Source organism: Pelophylax lessonae, assembly GCF_965119305.1.
Source record: "Pelophylax lessonae genome assembly, chromosome: 11".
NCBI lineage: Eukaryota > Metazoa > Chordata > Amphibia > Anura > Ranidae > Pelophylax > Pelophylax lessonae.
In genome coordinates this window covers 34,366,946-34,386,829 of record NC_138778.1, presented here as the reverse complement: position 1 = coordinate 34,386,829, position 19,884 = coordinate 34,366,946, and the positions used below count along the sequence as shown (strand labels likewise).

At 40.4% G+C, this 19,884-nt stretch overlaps 1 protein-coding gene across 1 annotated transcript in view; it reads left to right on the top strand.

Moving 5' to 3' along the window:
- The window catches only part of LOC309567152 (protein-glutamine gamma-glutamyltransferase 5-like), a 74,319-nt gene that overhangs the window by 38,750 nt on the left and 15,685 nt on the right, over positions 1-19,884 (top strand). The window contains exons 7-10 of the mRNA XM_082272499.1: positions 1,102-1,240; positions 2,760-2,863; positions 4,483-4,722; positions 10,187-10,477. Of these exons, the coding sequence (XP_082128625.1) occupies positions 1,102-1,240; positions 2,760-2,863; positions 4,483-4,722; positions 10,187-10,477 (774 nt within the window). The remainder of the gene's footprint in view (positions 1-1,101; positions 1,241-2,759; positions 2,864-4,482; positions 4,723-10,186; positions 10,478-19,884) is intronic.

The following is a 19,884-nucleotide window of genomic DNA, read 5'->3' as shown; positions in this document are numbered from 1 at the left end:
CAGGGGATCAAGGAGCTAACTCACACAGAGAGTGTTACAGTAAAGGGGGTGCCGTGAAGAAAACCCTGAAGAATAGGGACAAAGGGGGTACCAGGAAGGGCCCCAAAGAGTGTCTACAGTTCAGTACAGTACAGCGTATCTAATACAGTTCATTAATATCTTCTTCACTGCTAGTGACAAGGTGAAGCAGCGGCCTGGCCTTAGCAATATTAAGTCATCCCAGCAATTGTGCATAGTTTATTCAAGTTGGAGTATCCCACTCATTCCCTTCTCCTATCCAAGTTCTCAATAAAACCACAAAAACCACCAAGTTCTCAATAAAACCACAAAAACCAAACTCGTAGACTGTTTTCGGACTGAACCAAAGCACTTTGAAAATGCTGAACTGTCATGTTGTTGCTAAGGGTAACCCAGAGAAACCCTTAACCAGCAGCTCCCAAGGGAGTAGTGCTACAGAAGATTATCCCGAGGCGGAATTCTGGTAGTTTAAATGTCAAAAGCCAAACTTTTTCTTTTCTATTTCAGATATTATAGGGAGTGATTAAAACCCTTTACAGGTATTTTATTCTCATATATTTCCCATTGGGAAGATTTCTCTTCACTTCCTGTCCTGTAGACACAACAGGCATTGAAAGGAAATCTTTTCAAAGTGTGGAAAATCCCCTCTTAGACAGTTTTCCCTTTGAATGAATTCCTCTCTATTCCTTTTCCTATGACACATTTTACATTTTCCTTCAATACCCATCCCATTGACAATAACTACCTGGACAATCAGAGAGGGGGAGTCTCTTTAGGGGTCACGTGGGCAGCAGTGAAAACCTGATAGGGGTTCTAATCCATCAACACTCCAAAACTAAAAAAAATGTTTATAGCTCTATTTAAAATGCATTTAATAAATACACAACTGAAATAAGTTTTGTTGTTACGGGCCTACAACACAGCTTGAACTAACTTTAGTCAAATTTTGGTCACGATTTATATAGGGTTTCAGTGTAAATGTAATGTTCTCAATATTTAAAAATATAATACTGGCACATGATTATAGTATAAGATTTAAAATATAATACTGGAACACAAAATAACTTTTTTTTTTCTGGTCAGTAATGCGGTTCCTGGGAATACCTACCCGTGTGGTAACAAATTTTGAATCTGCCCATGATACCAACTTCACACTGACTGTGGATGAGTTTTATGATGAAAATGGGAAGAAGTTGGAGACTGCCCAGGGAGACAGTGTGTGGTAAGAGAAAAATGTACAAATTTAAGAAATATTAACACAATAATCAAACTCTCAGTGTCCATTCACACTGGTACGACTTGTCAGGCGACTTGGTCAGCCTGACAAGTCACACACCATCGCGTCCCATAGTGTAGTACAGGAATGGTTCTAATAGGACATTTATTTTATGAAGTCCGTGCAAGTCGTGCCGAAGTCGCGATGCATGCGACTTCACAGGTCGCCCCGAAAGTCATGCCGCTTCAGTGTGAACCGGCACTTATAAACTGTCTCTTAAAAACGAACATCTAACATGTATTTACAATGTAACTGCAATACTTACTGGAATACCAGTACATACCCCAACCCTCTATAGAAGGTGTAATTGACTCTGCCTGTGTTCAGTTCCACGAGCGTTTGTCGAATTCTGCTTAACCACTTCTGGATCGGAAGGATTTATCCCCTTAATGACCAGGCCATTTTTTACGATACGGCACTGCATTACTTTAACTGGCAATTGCGACGCTGTACCCAAATAAAATCAATGTCCTTTTTTTCCCACAAATAGAGCTTTCTTTTGGTGGTATTTGATCACCTGTGCAATTTTTTATTTTATGCTCTATAAACAAAAAAAGAGCAACAAATCTGGAAAAAAAAAAACAATATTTTTTACTTTCTGCTATAAAACATTCTCAATACAAAAAATGAAAAATCAAAATGTTTCATTATTTTAGGCCAATATGTATTCTGCCACATATTTTGATTCGTTTGCGCAAAAGTTATTGCATCTACAAACTAGGGGAAAGATTTATGTCATTTTTTTTTTTATTTATTTTTTTTTTTTTTACTAGTAATGCTAGTTTTACTAGTAATTACTAGTCAGCGATTTTTAGCGGGACTGCGGCATTGCGGCAGACAGATCAGACACCTGACATTTTTTACTTTTTTGGGGTGACATTACTACAGTAACCAGTGCTAAAAATCTGCACTGTTACTGTACTAATGATACTGGCAGGGAAGGGTTTAACACCAAGGGAGAACAAAGGGTCAAATGTGTCCTTGAATCAAGCTTTGTGGTGCCACAATCTTTCCAATGTCCTATAGACTACTCCAGGAACCCTTGAGGATACCTCGTTTGACAGAGAGCTGCCTTTAAGGGTCCATTCACACTAGCGCGACTTGTCAGGCGACCAAGTCGCCTGACAAGTCGCGGTCGGTCGTCTGCCATTGATTAGCACAGGACCCGTTCTAATAGGAGCGACACAAGTCGCTCCGACTTAGAAAAAGGGTCCTGTACTACTTTGGGGCGACCTGCAGGCGACTTGCATTGACTTCAATTATATGAAGTCTGTGCAAGTCGCGCCGAGGTCGCGGTCGCGGTCACCTGTCGACTTCACAGGTTGCCCCAGCAAGTCGTGTTGCCCCTGTCTGAATGGGCTCTAAAAGTATTTTTACTCACAATTTCTAGCTACACCAACTCTCTACTAACACATACCTAGTGCAAAATTATTCTTTTTGGAAGACTGATCTTTTAATCTTGTAGGAATTTTCATGTGTGGAATGAATGCTGGATGGCTAGAAAGGATCTTCGCTCAGGATATGATGGCTGGCAGGTTGTAGATGCCACCCCTCAGGAGATCAGTGGAGGTATGTGCCTATGTCATATATGTGTTGTGATCTAACAACCACACTAAAAAAACATTCCAGGCTTTCCATAATTACTCTGGTCCAATTGGATCAATGTCACTATGTATATACTATACCTGACCAATGCCCCTAGAAGCTAGACATCGCTGAATTAAACACTACTATTCCAGTGATCTCCACTTGCCTCAGGGTCCAGTGCCAAGCAGCTGCTCTTCTGCATTGTGAACACAAGAGGTCAGCTACTCAGCATGGGTGCCATTTAGAGAATGCTTTACATCTTCTGGATGAATGAAAAGCATTCTCTGATCAGACAAGGGGGAGAGGTGGTGTGTTTACTTTAGTTCTATGGTCTTCAGATTCCAGTGGCATCAGTCAGGTATGGTATACATTGATCCAAGCTTTACCAATGCAACTATGTATAACATACTGATGCATGGAATTATTATTTAAATGTATCCTCCAGCCAAAGGCATTTGGGTGGGCAGAAAATGCAATTCCATACATTAAGCATGGGGTTTCATTTTTCATTCACTGCCTAGTTGTGCCATTTAGAATCACTGTCATGTACCTGGTGGAGATCAAGTTGTAGAGGGGGCTTCTCTTGCACCCCTTCTCCAACACCCATGGTGGTGGTGACAGGAGGTGTGAGGACACAGAGTAGCATGAAGGCCAATGTAGCGGGTAGTGACAGCTACTAGTTGCATGATATAGATGAGGATAGATCACAAAAAAGGAACCAGAGGTCAGAGCATGGTGACACTTGATCATCAGATAGGAGTGAAGCCAAGTCACAAGCCAAAAGGTCATCAACAGCTGGGGAACAAGGCACAGGGACATCAGGCAGAGGCAGACCGCCGCCCTCCCCCCCTCCAACGCCCCCAACGGGAACAAACTGCGTCACGAGGAAGAGGGCAACCCACCCGACCCTCAGTCTTTAATACAATAGCAATCTGTGGAGGTATCCGCCTTCTCCATTCCAAATAGGAATACTTCTTGGTTGCAAGTTATAGGCAATAACTGTAAAATGTAGTAACCAAGGACCAGCATTGGTCCAATAACATAAATTTCAGTAATAAAACATACAAGAGAAAAGAAGAAGAGATAGAGATGAAGTATAGAAAGAGAAAAAAGGATGAGAAAAGTAGGAAAAGGAGTAGATAGTAAAGTGTCGATGTCTAGATCAGAGAAACCAAGATTTCAGTGTAATAGTCAAACAAGTCAACCTCAGGAGGCAGAGGTTCCCCCTTCGATCAGGGAGGTCCAGCAAGGTACCTCATCCAGGGGTCCCACACTTTCTCAAAAAGGGTAACTTTATCTTGGATTATGGCCACCATCCTCTCATTAATCATGATCCAGGTCAGCTTAACTTTTAGCAATTCGATCGGCACCACAGGTGATCTCCAGAAACGGGCTATAGATTTTCTGCATTTTAAACCATGCACCTGCAGTGAGAAAATCAAGCTCCAGAGGATTTGACATTATTATTAGGATACACTAAATACATTTTTTTAGCCTTTAAACTATTGAAATCTATAAATGCTATCATTTATAATGCTGGCAGCTCATTGTTAGTTTTCACACGGAGTTACTCTGTAATTACCTTGCCTGTCTTGTTATAGGCACTTATTGCTGTGGTCCAGCACCTGTGAAAGCAATTAAAGAAGGAGATATGGATGTGGATTATGATATCCCCTTTGTGTTTGCGGAAGTGAATGGAGACATTGTCCATTGGGTTCTCCAAGATGGAGGAGCAGAGAAAGGAAAGACAGACACATATTCCATTGGCAAGTTCATCAGCACAAAGAGCATTGGCAGCAATACCAGAGAAGATATCACGGACCAATACAAATACCCAGAGGGTAAGTAATACTATATATATATATATATATATATATATATACTGTATGTAACATAGGCTGTTCATACTGGTTGCAATCTAATATTCAACATTTAAGTTGAGCTTTGTTTGGGACAAATGGGCAATACATTTACTAGGTTTCAAGCAATGATTACTTTACTGTTCTCATACCACATACAGTACAATTTCACGAATTCAGCCGATTAAGGCTCCTCTCACATGGATCGCCAGGGAACATTAAAAACAGGTAGATCTTCCTCCCTGCCCACCTACAAGCTGACATTGTGTTGCTCAGATGGGTATGCATTGCTACAGCAGTGAAGCTTTGCATCGTGGTGTGCCAATTTTAATGCTACATGCAATTTTTTTTTTTTTTTTAGATCCTTATACATTTTATTTTCACAAAGTTTGTATTCAATTTATAAAACTGAAATCCAATGCAAGACATGAAATGCAGGATAATGAGAACAGAACATGAAGAATAGGATAATGAGAACAGACATTAAACACAATGTAGGAGCAATATACATTGTTACCATATTTAAGACCTAATATTACAAAGAAAAGGCATCTTGGGTTGAACAGAACAAAATGTATGTATATGTAACATGAATATTTAGACCATTACATTGTCTTGTCAATTAAACTGCATTGTACCATTGAGACCATTCCACTCGAGTTGAGTGGAGATGGCCTTTGCTAGAGGCGAACATACATTCATATACACTGTGCAGTTGCATCAGGGCTATAACCTCTGAACATGTAGGGTTCGTTTTAGAAAACCATTTGCGAGTGATGGTTAGTTTAGCTGCTAGTAAAATGTGAACCACTATACTTCTTAATGAGAAGGGGATTTTTTCAATCCCCAGATTCAAGATAGCAAGCTCTGAAGAGGGGAGTATCTGAGTGTTAGTGACATTTTGGATAAGCCTTAATACATCAGATCAGTATTTAAGTAATAATTTGAATGATCATAATATATTAGGTGCTGTAGGGATCTGCTTGCAGAATGTGAGTGTTCATTCTCCACAAAGAAGTGAGCCGGTGGTGTGAGGAGTCAGTAAGGGTGATACTTACTGGGGAATGGTCTGACCAGGTAATCGAGTGGATGTGGGAGGGAGATATTTTTTGTAGAGTCCACTGATCAGCCAAGAACAGGTCTATTCTAGAGTACGAATTGTGACAAGGCAAAAAAAGGTAAAGTCACATTCCGATCCGTGTTGGCATCTCCACACGTCGTGTAGTTGAAACTTATGCAACAAAGGACTTAAAGAGATATTATGATGCCTTGATGGAATGTAGGAGCCCATGTTGATGTTCAGAGTTAAGTTGAAGTCGCCACACCAAAGAAGAGCCCCTTTTTGGACAGCGTTGATTTTTCGTTCAAGTTTCCTTAGGAAGCAGATTTGATGGACATTTGGCGCATAGACTTTAGCCAGAGTATACAAGGAGTTGTTGAGGGAGCAGACTAATGTGATATACTGACCTTTGGAATCCAGTACTTGGTGATGTAGTTGAAAGGAAGTATTGGATTTAATGGCTCTTTTTTTTTTTTTTTGAATCAGCACTTGCTGTGAAAATGTGCAGTAATAGGTTGTTGGAAGATCTGGGTGGAAAGGAGGCTTTGAAGTGCGTTTCTTGCACACATAAGACATCACAGTGGGATTCCTTAGCTAAGTTCCACAGGGAAGATCTTTTCGCTGGATGGTTGAGGCCTTTAGCATTTATCATCAGTAACTTGATGGTCATCTTCGAATGAAGGGAGTTGAGGTTACCAAGCTTTGAGATAGCTCAGATGATAAAGTGGTCTAAGGTACTACAGCAGATTCAGCGGTGTAGGAGGAGCCCAGTAGATGATTGCACAGTAGAGTTTACGCCTCCGAAGATAATTTGAGTGGCACTAAGCAACCAAAAAATATAGGAGGCAGCAACAAAAGAAAAATGAGGAAACTTCACAAGAACAAAAAGAAAATCAACTGTGCACCAAGCAGCCGATGGGCAGCCTTGCAGAGGAGTGCTGTACACTTACTTGGCTGTTTTGAGGGGGGAAAAGTCCAAGTGACCTAATTTGAGCCATAGAGCAGTCCAGGACATAGAGGCTTTGCCTTATGGAACCCCGATTAGAGTTTGGCTGAGTAGCGGGTGCGTTGAGGAAGCTGGGTGGCTGGAAGTGAATTTGCGAGTTATCGTGTTATAGAAAGGGTTGGTTTGTGTCTTCAGGAATTATACCCCATGAGCTGAGATTCTGCAGGCCCTCATTCAGAGTGGTTACTGCGTATTTTGTACCAATATGGGTGATCAAAAGCTTAGCTGGATTTATTAATTGATATTGAAGATTGTGGTCTTTTAGTGGTCTAGTAATCGTGTTTAACTCTCTACGCTGTTGAAGAGTATATTGCGATAGATCGGCGTAGATTTGGAGATGTGAATACGGATCAGGTAGGGATAGCATACTCCTGGATTTCCGTATAACTTGCTCCTTTACCTGATAAAAGTGTATGTGTAGAATCACATCACGTGGAATGGTGTCAGGTAGAGATGATGGCTTGGGTAGATGGTGAATATGGTCTATCACCAATTCACTATTTTTGAGTTCAAATGTTGTCGACCCAGTTAAAATCTCTGTAGTATGAAATAATAAAAACGATTCAGATGGGACAGTAGGAACCCCTCATGGTGGCCCAAGTGGGTATGTAGACTGTGGAATTAAATACAGAGATCTCACCAAGTTCTTGATATATATATAAGGTGGATGGTTTAAATTTTCTGCATCCAAACTGTAATATCTGTTTTTAGTGATCTCACTCTTGAATATATTCACATGGACTTCTGTAGATGAAGAGAATCATAAAATGAATCAATTATTATTGCCTGGATTTAAAAACAAAATTCTCCATTCTATACAAATCAGAAATATGTATGTGATAAAAAGTTGACCTTTTTATTGGTTAAGAAGTCAAAAAATGTGCTGCGCTACAAAAAATTCTCCCAAATAAATAGAAAAATGTTGGTCTAAAATTAGCGTTTAGATATTAATTGACATATATGTGCATATAATACAAGCTGATGATGTCATATGTTTGACGAAACCGGTCGGGTGAGTCAGTCGTGACACAACCACGCCCCCAATAGCCGGCTACCAAGGATCTCCATACCGCAAGAGATGTTTGCTCCCTCTTAGCTGGGTTTTTATTACATGCCTTGATGTTCTACTGAAAACGTGAGTGCACTGGTTGCTTTTATTGGAATAAATTTTCTCAAATGGAGTTACGCTATGTCCCTGTATATACTCTTTTCTTTTAATGTCGTGATGTGGATATCGTGTGTGAGCCCATAGAGAGACATCCTGTGGCTTATTGTGGTATTACAAATAAGTTCCATTACTTGGATATAGAAGGTAGATGTCGTGTCTGGATCTGTAAGGAGACATCCAGTGATTATACCTGGTTTTACCGTTAAACTCGTTTGGTCGACTCATTAGGTTGAGAGACCCACTTGCTCTGGTAAGCAGCCATTTGTTGTATACCTGGTGATCTGCACGTCGGTGTCTCCACTATCTTCTCAAAATGTCATCTGGACTCAACCTCTGGGACCTTTTTGTTGATTTCTTCTGAACACCACCTTCATGTTCTAATGCTATGGACTTCACTGGGATTTAAAACACCCTTTTCTCACACTTTTTGTGCACATTTTTGTTTTTTGTTTTTTACCTTGCTCAAGCTTGTATTATATGCACATATATGTCAATTCATATCTAAACGCTAATTTTAGACCAACATTTTTCTATTTATTTGGGAGAATTTTTTGTAGCGCAGAACATTTTTTGACTTCTTATCACGTTGGTACTTCTATGTTTCCTTTGTGCAGCAGCTCACTATTGTAATTTTTTTCACTAATTGTTCTTGATTAGCGCAGAAAACCCCACCACTTCACTTTTTATTGGTTACCTCAACAGGCTCCCAGACCATGCCATGTTGTCGTTGCATATTGTTCTAAACCAACCTCTGCTTACGACTTTTTTAGGGTGCAGGAAGGTGAATAAATGTTAACTGTGTCTTGCACTTTAAGGATTGATGTTTTGGGAGGGGTTAACACTGTGTGCTGTGGAGGGCATGTGTAATTTCCCTGCATGTGTAATTTCTTACCTTTCTGGGAGATGATAAATGCAGGAGGGGCCGGACCTTGTCGTCAGTCAGTGGAAAGTGATCAGTAAGGAGTACATACATGTGAGTATGTGATCAGTTGTATTATCAGTGGAGTTACCCCACCCTGGTATGGGTTGGAGGACCCATTTTTTTTCTTGTGGGGACTCAACTGTACCTAAGGAAGGTATAAGCAACATAGCATTGAAAAAAGGGGAAATGTTTAATAAACTGTATGTTGTATGTTAGATCGAGTTAGCACTTGTACTGCTGGAATGGATGATAAAGTACAAATAAAGGAGCTACTGGTTTTGAGAAAACATCTGTTCTGATTCTTATGGAATAGAGTCTGTGTATATAAGGAATATGATCTGAGCAATAAAGTTTAAACCTTCAAGTCAATCCTTTGGGTGGAGAAGTGTGCTAAGAGCTGGGAAGGAGGAGTACCCAGTGGGAGAGGGAGCAATAGTGGCCGGTTATGGAGGTTCCAAAGGTAGAGTGGTAAGGCACTTGATGCACCCTGCCAAGTGGTCAGGTCCCTATCTTAAGGCCCACTGTAGAACGGAACCAGTCCTAGCGATCTGGCCTAGAACCACAATGTGCAAGGCTTTGCAACGTGTGCAGTAGCTTGCTTCCTAGCCTATGAGCTGAAGATGGAGGGATATGGTGTGGTGTAGAGTTGGTGGAGAGAATCAGTGTTTAATGATGTTTGCCTCAAAATGTCTTTGTTGCAAGTGTCTGGACAGGTGTGAAAGAACGTTATGTCAGGTAGGCTGTACAGGACCCTGTGATCTCTAACAGCAGCCCTGATTATGGCTATGGTAGCTGTGGTGGTTTATTTCAATGTAAAGTCTCCCTTGGGAATTCAGGAGGTGGCTGTATTGCTTCTGTAAACTGGCTCTAAACCAAAACCTCTGTCAATCACTTTTTTAGAGCCTGCCATCTGTGTGAAAGAAGCCTAATAGAGATTTTAAATCATTCTCACTTTACTAAAAAATATATTTTATTGATGCCTATGATCCCAACAGGGGTATTCCACTTCACTTTCTGTTCTGATACCTGTCAAATAGACAGGAAATAGATTTTCCAACCCTTCCAACTCTATCCAAAATGAATACAATCTTTTGTCTAAGACTGGGTCCTCTACAGCTGGATTAGGAGGTCACATCTCATCATGATGGGTAGTTTCAGCCATAAAGCATTCCAAATCAATGCTAAGTGGGAAATGTAATGTATTATGCAATCTTTGATTCGATTTAATATATGAAATACTTACTTCATTTCTGTCTTTTAAATCAAACTGTCCTATCATTTTTTTTGTAGGCTCATCCCAGGAGAGGGCCATATTTGAAAAGGCTGTAGCTAAAATCAAGCTTAAAAAGCCGTTCAGGGAGAGAGATCCTATTGTTGCATTAGATTTTGACGCGTCCCTGAAGCTAGTTGAGTCCCCCCTGATTGGACAGACGGTCTTGCTTATCTACCGCATTTATAACAGAAGCTATGAGTCCAAGACATTCTCGATAAGCATAAGCGCACAAGAGATGATGTACAACGGAAAGCCCTTGGATCAGTTCTGGGGTGATAAATTTGAACTGGATGTGAATGCTAACAGAGGTAAGATGATTTATTCATACCTGGGTGGTAAATACAATCTGTATGTTTGTTTTTCTATTGACATTCATTATATATGTACATTGTATATGAATATTCCATATTTACCATTATGTTTCATTTCATGTGTTCATCAGGCTAATTTTAACTGACTTCCTAAAACAAATTATATTGTTTACAGAGATCAATACCTGAAGCACAAATTACACACACATGCGCGTGCACGCATGCAGGCACACACAACCATGCACACACACCAGCCTGAGTGAGTTTTAGGAGGAAACCTGGATCTGTAGAAAGCTTCAATTATAGAGAGGCTGACTGTAAGGAAAGAGATTCTGCTGTGCTCTCTCACTATGAAACTAGTGTCCTCGTCCCATCCTGCATTGATGTACTTGTAAAGACAAAAGGTTCTATGCATTAACATAAAAAAAACTTCTGTATGCAGCAGTCCCCCTCAGCCTCCTAATACTTACCTGAGCCCATCTCTATCCAGAGATGTTGCAGGAGAGACTCGGCTGCCCGGGACTCTCCCTCCTCATTGGCTGAGACAGCAGCCAAAGTCTGTAAGTCAATGAGGAGAGAGAGGGAGCAGCGCCTAGTCACGGCTCCGTATCTGAATGGACCCATAGAGCAGTGGCTCACCCCAGGTGCCCCCATAGCAAGCTGCTTGCTGTGGGGAACTTGGTGGGAGGGAGGGGCCAGGAGCGCCGGTAAGGGACCTGAGAACAGGAGGATTTGGGCTGCTCTGTGCAAAACCATTACACAGAGCAGGTAAGAATAACATGTATGTCGTTTTTAAGCATAAATAATTGAAAAAAATGAGAGTTTAGTCACTTTACTTTAGATTCACCCTCTCTATTTGTCCTGTTTACTATTGTCATTAAAAGTGAAAGTAAAATAAAATCCCAAAATGTTAGGTTTTCCCCAGAAAAGTAGTAGAAGGAAAATGTTCCAATGGGGACACTAGTTCTGGTGATCTGGGGGTCCCCAAGGATTTCCCTTAATTTGCAGGGATTTCCTCTTACTTCCTGTTTGGCTATGGGACAGGAAGTGAAATAAAATCTCTGCAATGGGACGCAGGTGGCAAAAACAAATCTGATAAGGGATGCTACTCTCCCTTACTCTATCAAAATAAAAAATAAAAAATTGCCTATAGTTCAACTTTAATGTCAAACTGCTCTCTGCATTAAAGCCTGTTCAAACTACTGCATTGCACAAATAAATGTGCACATTACCCCAACACACTAGAGCAACATGCACACATTAGTGCATTGCTGACCCATTACCTTTAAATTGCACCCAAATGCATCTCCAGATTACAGCTCCGATTCAACGCACCGTTACATACTACAATGCATGATTTGTATTGTGGTGCACTTAAAATGAGGGGGAGCCGTTTATGTCTTGAAATGAATTATAGTTTAGATTGAGCTGCCTAACCCAATGTCCCTCAACTCATAAAATCCCAAACTGAACACTGCTGGTCTAAAGTATAATATTGAAAGATTTCGAAAGACAGATTATATATATATATATATATATATATATATATATATATATATATACAGTATATATACACTGTGTGTGTATGTATATGTATATATATATATATATATATATATATATATACTTGTTTTTTGGATTTTATGTATATATATATATATATATTGTATATATATATATATATACAGTGGGTACGGAAAGTATTCAGACCCCCTTAAATTTTTCACTCTTTGTAATATTGCAGCCATTTGCTAAAATCATTTAGGTTCTTTCTTCTTCCTCATGAATGTACACATAGCACCCCATACTGACAGAAAAACACAGAATTGTTGACATTGTTGCAGATTTATTAAAAAAGAAAAACTGAAATATCACATGGTCCTAAGTATTCAGACCCTTTGCTCAGTATTTAGTAGAAGTCCCCTTTTGATCTAATACAGCCAGGAGTCTTTTTGGGAAAGATGCAACAAGTCTTTCACACCTGGATTTGGGGATCCTCTGCCATTCCTCCTTGCAGATCCTCTCCAGTTCTGTCAGGTTGGATGGTAAACGTTGGTGGATAGCCATTTTTAGGTCTCTCCAGAGATGCTCAATTGGGTTTAAGTCAGGGCTCTGGCTGGGCCATTCAAGAACAGTCACGGAGTTGTTGTGAAGCCACTCCTTCGTTATTTTAGCTGTGTGCTTAGGGTCATTGTCTTGTTGGAAGGTAAACCTTCGGCCCAGTCTGAGGTCCAGAGCACTCTGGAGAAGGTTTTTGTCCAGAATATCCCTGTACTTGGCTGCATTCATCTTTCCCTCGATTGCAACCAGTCGTCCTGTCCCTGCAGCTGAAAAACACCCCCACAGCATGATGCTGCCACCACCATGCTTCACTGTTGGGACTGTATTGGACAGGTGATGAGCAGTGCCTGGTTTTCTCCACATATACCGCTTAGAATTAAGGCCAAAAAGTTCTATTTTGGTCTCATCAGACCAGAGAATCTTATTTCTCACCATCTTGGAGTCCTTCAGGTGTTTTTTAGCAAACTCCATGTGGGCTTTCATGTGTCTTACACTGAGGAGAGGCTTCCGTCGGGCCACTCTGCCATAAAGCCCCGACTGGTGGAGGGCTGCAGTGATGGTTGACTTTCTACAACTTTCTCCCATCTCCTGACTGCATCTCTGGAGCTCAGCCACAGTGATCTTTGGGTTCTTCTTTACCTCTCTCACCAAGGCGAGGCGACGGCCAGCTCTAGGAAGGGTTCTGGTCGTCCCAAACGTCTTCCATTTGAGGATTATGGAGGCCACTGTGCTCTTAGGAACCTTAAGTGCAGCAGAAATCTTTTTGTAACCTTGGCCAGATCTGTGCCTTGCCACAATTCTGTCTCTGAGCTCTTCAGGCAGTTCCTTTGACCTCATGATTCTCATTTGCTCTGACATGCATTGTGATCTGGAAGGTCTTATATAGACAGGTGTGTGGCTTTCCTAATCAAGTCCAATCAGTATAATCAAACACAGCTGGACTCAAATGAAGGTGTAGAACCATCTCAAGGATGATCAGAAGAAATGGAAAGCACCCGAGTTAAATATATAAGTGTCACAGCAAAGGGTCTGAATACTTAGGACCATGTGATATTTCAGTTTTTCTTTTTTAATAAATCTGCAACAATGTCAACAATTCTGTGTTTTTCTGTCAGTATGGGGTGCTATGTGTACATTCATGAGGAAGAAGAATGAACTTAAATGATTTTAGCAAATGGCTGCAATATAACAAAGAGTGAAAAATTTAAGGGGGTCTGAATACTTTCCGTACCCACTGTATATATATATATATATATATATATATATATATGTGTGTGTGTGTGTGTTAAGAATAGTGTGTAGTAGTGTAGTATTAGGATCAAACAATCTCCTTATCCTATTGTTAGCCAGATATGTGGTTTACATGCTTGCTTTGTATATTGAACTTGCCGGTGCTATGAAAATAACGGGAACTGAAACTGTTTTAATGAACAGCAGGGGGAGCACTTGAATCAAATACAGAATTATTATACAGTATAATGTGTAGCACAATGTGACAACAGATGAAAAATACAAATAAATCAAAACCTATCTGGCCTTTATTAGGCCTCTTGCACACTGCAGCTTGAAAAAGCTCAGTACAGCCTTTCTTTTTTTTTTTTTTTTTTTTTACCGAGCTATAGTACAGCCCATTAACTGTAATGTGCCTATACACACAGGCGCATAAACAAGCGCCATGCATTTTTCAGTAAAAAAAAAAAAATTCGAAAAATCAGCATTTTTTTGGTCAATAATTTATGACTCGTTCGTGCAAATACGCATGATTAGGCTCAAATGCCCATGTACATATTGTGCAAAACAAGAACGCCAGAATAAATTTTGCGTGCGTGCTAAATTGTGTGAAAGCATATGCGCGAAAATACATACAAAATAAAACGTCAGTTGATGCTCAAACAGGAGTATCATGTGCAAGAGGCCTTAAAGTCTTACCACTGAAATAATCCAATGTGCTGATTGTACCTAGCAAAAGAAGCTGCATAGATTACATGTGTCAGGTTAAGGCATCTTGCACATAATACTCCTACTCCTACTCTACTTTTTCAGACGTATTTTCTGGCTTTTTTTTTCTTCTTTGTCGCATTTTTTCACGTATATGTATTTGCGTGAAAATGCACGCAAAGTTTTTCTTGCATTCCCGTTCTGCACAATATGCAAATGAAAATGTGCAGGTATTTGCACGCGTGAGGATTAAATTACTGACAAAAATGCAGATTTTTCTATTTTTTTTTTTTTATTCTTACTGAAGAATGCTTGCCGCTTGTTTACGCACCTGTGTACAATTAATAGGCTGTATTTTAGCTCAGTAAAAAAATAAAACAAATAAAGCTGTACTGAGCTTTTTCAAGCTGCAGTGTGCAAGAGGCCTTAAAGCGATCCTTACCCTTCCCCAAGCATTTAAAAATAGTGAGACCATTGACATCACACCTTCCCACTAAGCTATAAATATTAACACTACTGACCTGATACTGGTCAGTCTCTAGTCGTTCAGATTTTCAGCAGCGCCAAAAAATAGAGAGCAACCGAGCATGTGCAGAGCAGGGTGGGACCCTGTATTACTGAATTTTAAACAATATAGGCACTTATTTTCTTAGTTTTACATTGTTTTTACCTGCAAAAGGGACCAGCCTGAAGGACTTCATTTCCTGAATCCTGACTAAAGTTCTACTTTACTGTACAACCAACCACCACCCATTCATTATCTGCTTGGCTAGTTAAATCGTTTGGCAGCTGGATACCTTCACAATTCTTTTTTTTTTTCACAATAATAATTAATTTTTTTTTTATTGCAAATTAAGTTACAAAAAGCAAATAATACATAGGAACAAGCAGAAGACTCTAAGCGCCGGTTCACACTGCAGCGACGCTACTCGGAGGTCACGGTGCGAGCAGCGCGCCGTGACCTCGGAGCGGCTGCCACGGACTTCATAACATTGAAGTCTATGGCGGTCGCCTCCGGGTCGCCCCAAAGAAGCTCCGGACCCTTTTTCTAGGTCGGAGCGACTTGTGTCGCTCCTATTAGAACGGGTCCGCAGCTTCCCTATGGGAGGCGACCTGCGGCGACCTGTGAGGCGACCAGGTCGCCTCACAGGTCGCCCTAGTGTGAACCGGCACTAACTAAGACATAAACATCTTGGTATGTGAATGCCCAAGGGCAAGCAAATATGCAACTTGAAGAAAACAGTTATTGCAGTGCAAGTAATAAAACATCAAAATTACAACAAACAAAAGACTGCGTCTAAAGTAACCAAGATTGAGGCTCTGCTATCATGGAAGAGCAACGATCCTACCATGACAGCCAGGAGTTTCTGGCCGGCAAGGAAAAGGTGAAGAAGAGAGAAAAAGAGAGAAGAAGAGAAGAGAGAAACTTCCCCCCCAAGAAAGGAAAGAAACTTGTGGAGAAAGAGCATTGTATCCGCCACCTAGCATTATGCCAGAAAAAGGAAATAAAGGTCGGATTAATGTGAACACAAGTTTTTGTATTCTACAGAAAGGGTAAACACTTGCCAGGGTCCCCATAAGTTGTGGAATTGATCATTATTCTCCTTCTTGATAGCCAGAGTTTCTTCCATGTCATAAATTAATTTAACCTTGGATAGCCACTCGTGCATTGAAGGAAGATTTTTAGAGTTCCAATATAAAGGTATGAGCGACTTGGCTGCATTGAGAAGGTGTCTAGTAAGAGATGTCTTGTATTTTCTATACGGAATTTTATTAATATGCAACAAACAACTTGCGGTATCTAACTCAATGCGGGTTTCTGTGATGAATGTTATCCAATGTATAACCTTTGTCCAGAATTTTTGTATACCTTGACAAGACCACCAAAGATGAAGAAACGTGCCTCTAGTGGAGTTACATCTCCAACACAAATCGGAAATTTTGGGAAGAACAGGATTTAATTTTGACAAGAGTTATATTATTATTTTATTTTATTTCAGGTTCTTATATAGCGCTGTCAATTTACGCAGCGCTTTACGTATACATTGCACGTTCACATCAGTCCCTGCCCTCAAGGAGCTTACAATCTAAGGTCCCTAACTCACATTCATACATACATAGTAGGGTCAATTTTATACAGGATCCATCAACCTACCAGCATGTCTTTGGAGTGTATACCATTGGGTTCGTATCTTATAGGAGGTTTCCTGCAGACGCATGTTTAAAGAGCATTTATGTGAGAAGGTACAAACTTTTTCCCATTGGTAATTTGAAACAATTCTTAAACCTCATGCTACTAACTGGACTTTACAATGTTATTATGTGACTAATTGTCTAAAATATTTTACTGGCAATTTTTGTCAATTGCTCTCTTGCTTAAAATATAAATAAAAGAAAACATTTTTGGGACCTTCATGATCTGCTCTTCCAGCTGTAAGGCCTCATGCACAGTAGGCTCTTCTGAATGTCTTCCTTTTGACAGCAGAAAAACAGCATTAAAAATACCCCTAAAGATGCATTTTTCAAATTTAGATGCAATCAGGAGCATCAAGCATTTGGGTGTTCATTATTTTAATTGGCCAGAATATTAATGTATTCTGGCCATTGAAATAAATGAATGCTGAAGCACTTAACGCGCCTAGCATCTAGGTGCTTATAGACACATTTAGGCATGTTGGGCTTTTTTTTTCTGCCTAAACGCTCCTCTCCTGAAAGCGATTTTGGTGCATTCAGATTAATTCCCCCAACGGCCTTTGTGTGCATGGACACATGGGCTAACATAGAGGGGCAATTAGGGGCGGAAAAAAAAGTCAAACCCCTGTAAAACGGCCTGAATCTCACCATACGTATTACAATCGTGTAATCCTTGCACAATCAACTTTAGATTAACAAAACTATGTAGTATGAGAACCTACCTAAAATATGCAATTCATTTGTATTTAAACAAGCAGGCCCTTGCACTACATTTTGTAGCAACATTGTAGCATGCTTTAAGGCAGGGGTCTTCAAACTTAGGGCTATTTTACTGTCGTTCAGATTTTAGGGGGCCGGACAAGGCCCTATCTTTGGTATTAGGGGGAGGAATAGTGCCCCATTGTTGATGTCAGTGGGAGGAATAGTTCCCTATTCTTGGTGTCAGTGACACGGATAAAGTCTCAAGGGCCGGATAAAGGCATACAAAGGGCCGCATCCAGCCCCTGCGCCTCAGTTTGGAGACCACTGCTTTAAGGCATGCTTATTACCTCAAACTATGCAGAATAAACAGACTAAAAAGTGTTGTTATAGATATGCAAGTTTCAACTATATGTCCAGATTCAACAGCTCTAATGTTTACCTTCAACCATTGCCCCAACCACTGATGTTTGGCTACTGTAGAGAGCAGTGATACGCGTCTACCTTGGGAATGGCCTTAGACATAGCTCACAACTGTCCCTGATTTTGAGGGACTGAAGAGAAAAGAACAACAACCCTCTATGAGACTTTAAGGGGCTCTAGTGTAATAACACATAGAAGATTTCTAAATGAACAAGTTTATTATACAAAATAGTAATAGTGCATAAAATAGAAATAATGCATGATAAAAAAGCAAAGCGGTTGTGGAGGTAAAAACACATAAAGTACAGTATCCACAAGGGACAACAAAAATATATGGCCCAACACTTACGATCACGGGGTGGGTGAAGCCAAATGCGTTTCAAATTATTTTGAGGGACTGTTCTTGATTTGGAACAAAGTCCCTCTGTCCCTCTTTTCTCCTCATTTGTCCCTCATTTTGGTCTGATCTATATAGTTGAATATAAAATACACTTTTTAACTTTCAAAAAGTGTTTTCCAGTATTAAATCTTTCCATTTCTTAATTGCTGCATTTGTAAATTTCAAAAGCCAGTAAAAAGGAATAGTAGTGGTAAAAAAAAAAAAAAAAAAGCACTTGTGGGTTAAAGCGCTGACTGGGCTTCATTCTTCACCTGGTCTTCCTTTTGGGTTTGAGTGCTCCAGCTGTCTGATTGGCCGAGCTGCGTTGATTGCTGTGGCACGGAGCTCTAAAGGAGTGGCATGGGTGATGTCACCAGCTGCATGAAGTGTGAATATCTTCTAAACTGTGATAGTTTAGGAGCTATTCACTGTACCTACAGGTAAGTCTTATCATAGGCTTACCTGTAGGAAAAAGTAAAATAGGCTACCACTAATCTTTTTTCCTATAATTCTCCTTTAAGTGGGCATGGCAGGGGGTGTGTCCTGTGACTACATACTTTTTCAAGTAGGTGTCCCTGATTCCTATCTCAAAAAGAGAAGTATCCTTGGGCATTTGTGATGGACAGCTTGGCCTGACGTTGTAACGCTCCGGCGTTTATTTGTGTGGTGTGGATTTGCAGCTGCGGAAGTTACACTCAGTAGTCATGTAGAGATGTGTTGAACTCTCATATCCAACTCTCAAGACTCATCATTGTGCATCAGCCTGTCTCAGCAAGCACATACACAAACACAGACACTCATTAAAGATGTTCCTGGAGTAATATGTTTATATGTGAAAGTATAGAGGTGATACTGAGGGGACAGGCGTGGATAGTGATAGCAATGGTAAGAGGTAACAGATGGTGATAGTAAGCACTTAGGATAGCAATCATGTACAGGTAACAGGAGGTAGTGAAGAGCAGATGAAGTGTACAGGAGATGCTAGGCTAGTGCAGTGACAAGATGATAATAGGCTCAAGAGCTTGCAATCTAAGTAGCGGTGCAGATGTCAGATGTAACAGTATAGTTCTTAGAGTAGCAATAGTCTTTAGTAAGCAGAGTAGTAGTGAAAGTAGATTAGGAAGGTATTCCCCTGTGGGGTACTTATCACTGGTAGGTTTGTAAGGAGAGGGTTCCGGCGGTGAGGTAATGATCTTGTAGCGAGATACAAGATGTTGTAGCAAGTCTTCGGTCAATCCAGGTATTAGGGAATAGCTGGAGGATTCGGCAGCGTTAGGTAATGCTGTAGCAAGCGGTTTGCACGAACACATGTGAGTGAATGCCGGCGGTTGAAATAGCCGCTCAGAGCGGCACTCACTGATGAGGTCATGGAATTTAAAGGGACAGGTACTAGATGCGTTCCACCTATCTATATGGTGGAACGTAATGTACAAATAATAGGCTGGAAGGGTACCGCAGGTACCAGGATCTTACAGACGTTCTCTACTGAGAATGAGGCTAGATGACAGTGCCCAGGATGGCAATTTTTACATCTCAGAAGACAAGCATGAATACAATTTTTGTTAACTGATTATACACCAATGAGTTGTCTATTAACTGAAAAGTCCACATATTGCAGTGTTTTTTTTTGGAAACATGGGCTAATGTTATATTAAATAGGTAATGTTGCACCATTACCCTTTCAGGCTACAATATAGCATGAACGTTTGAT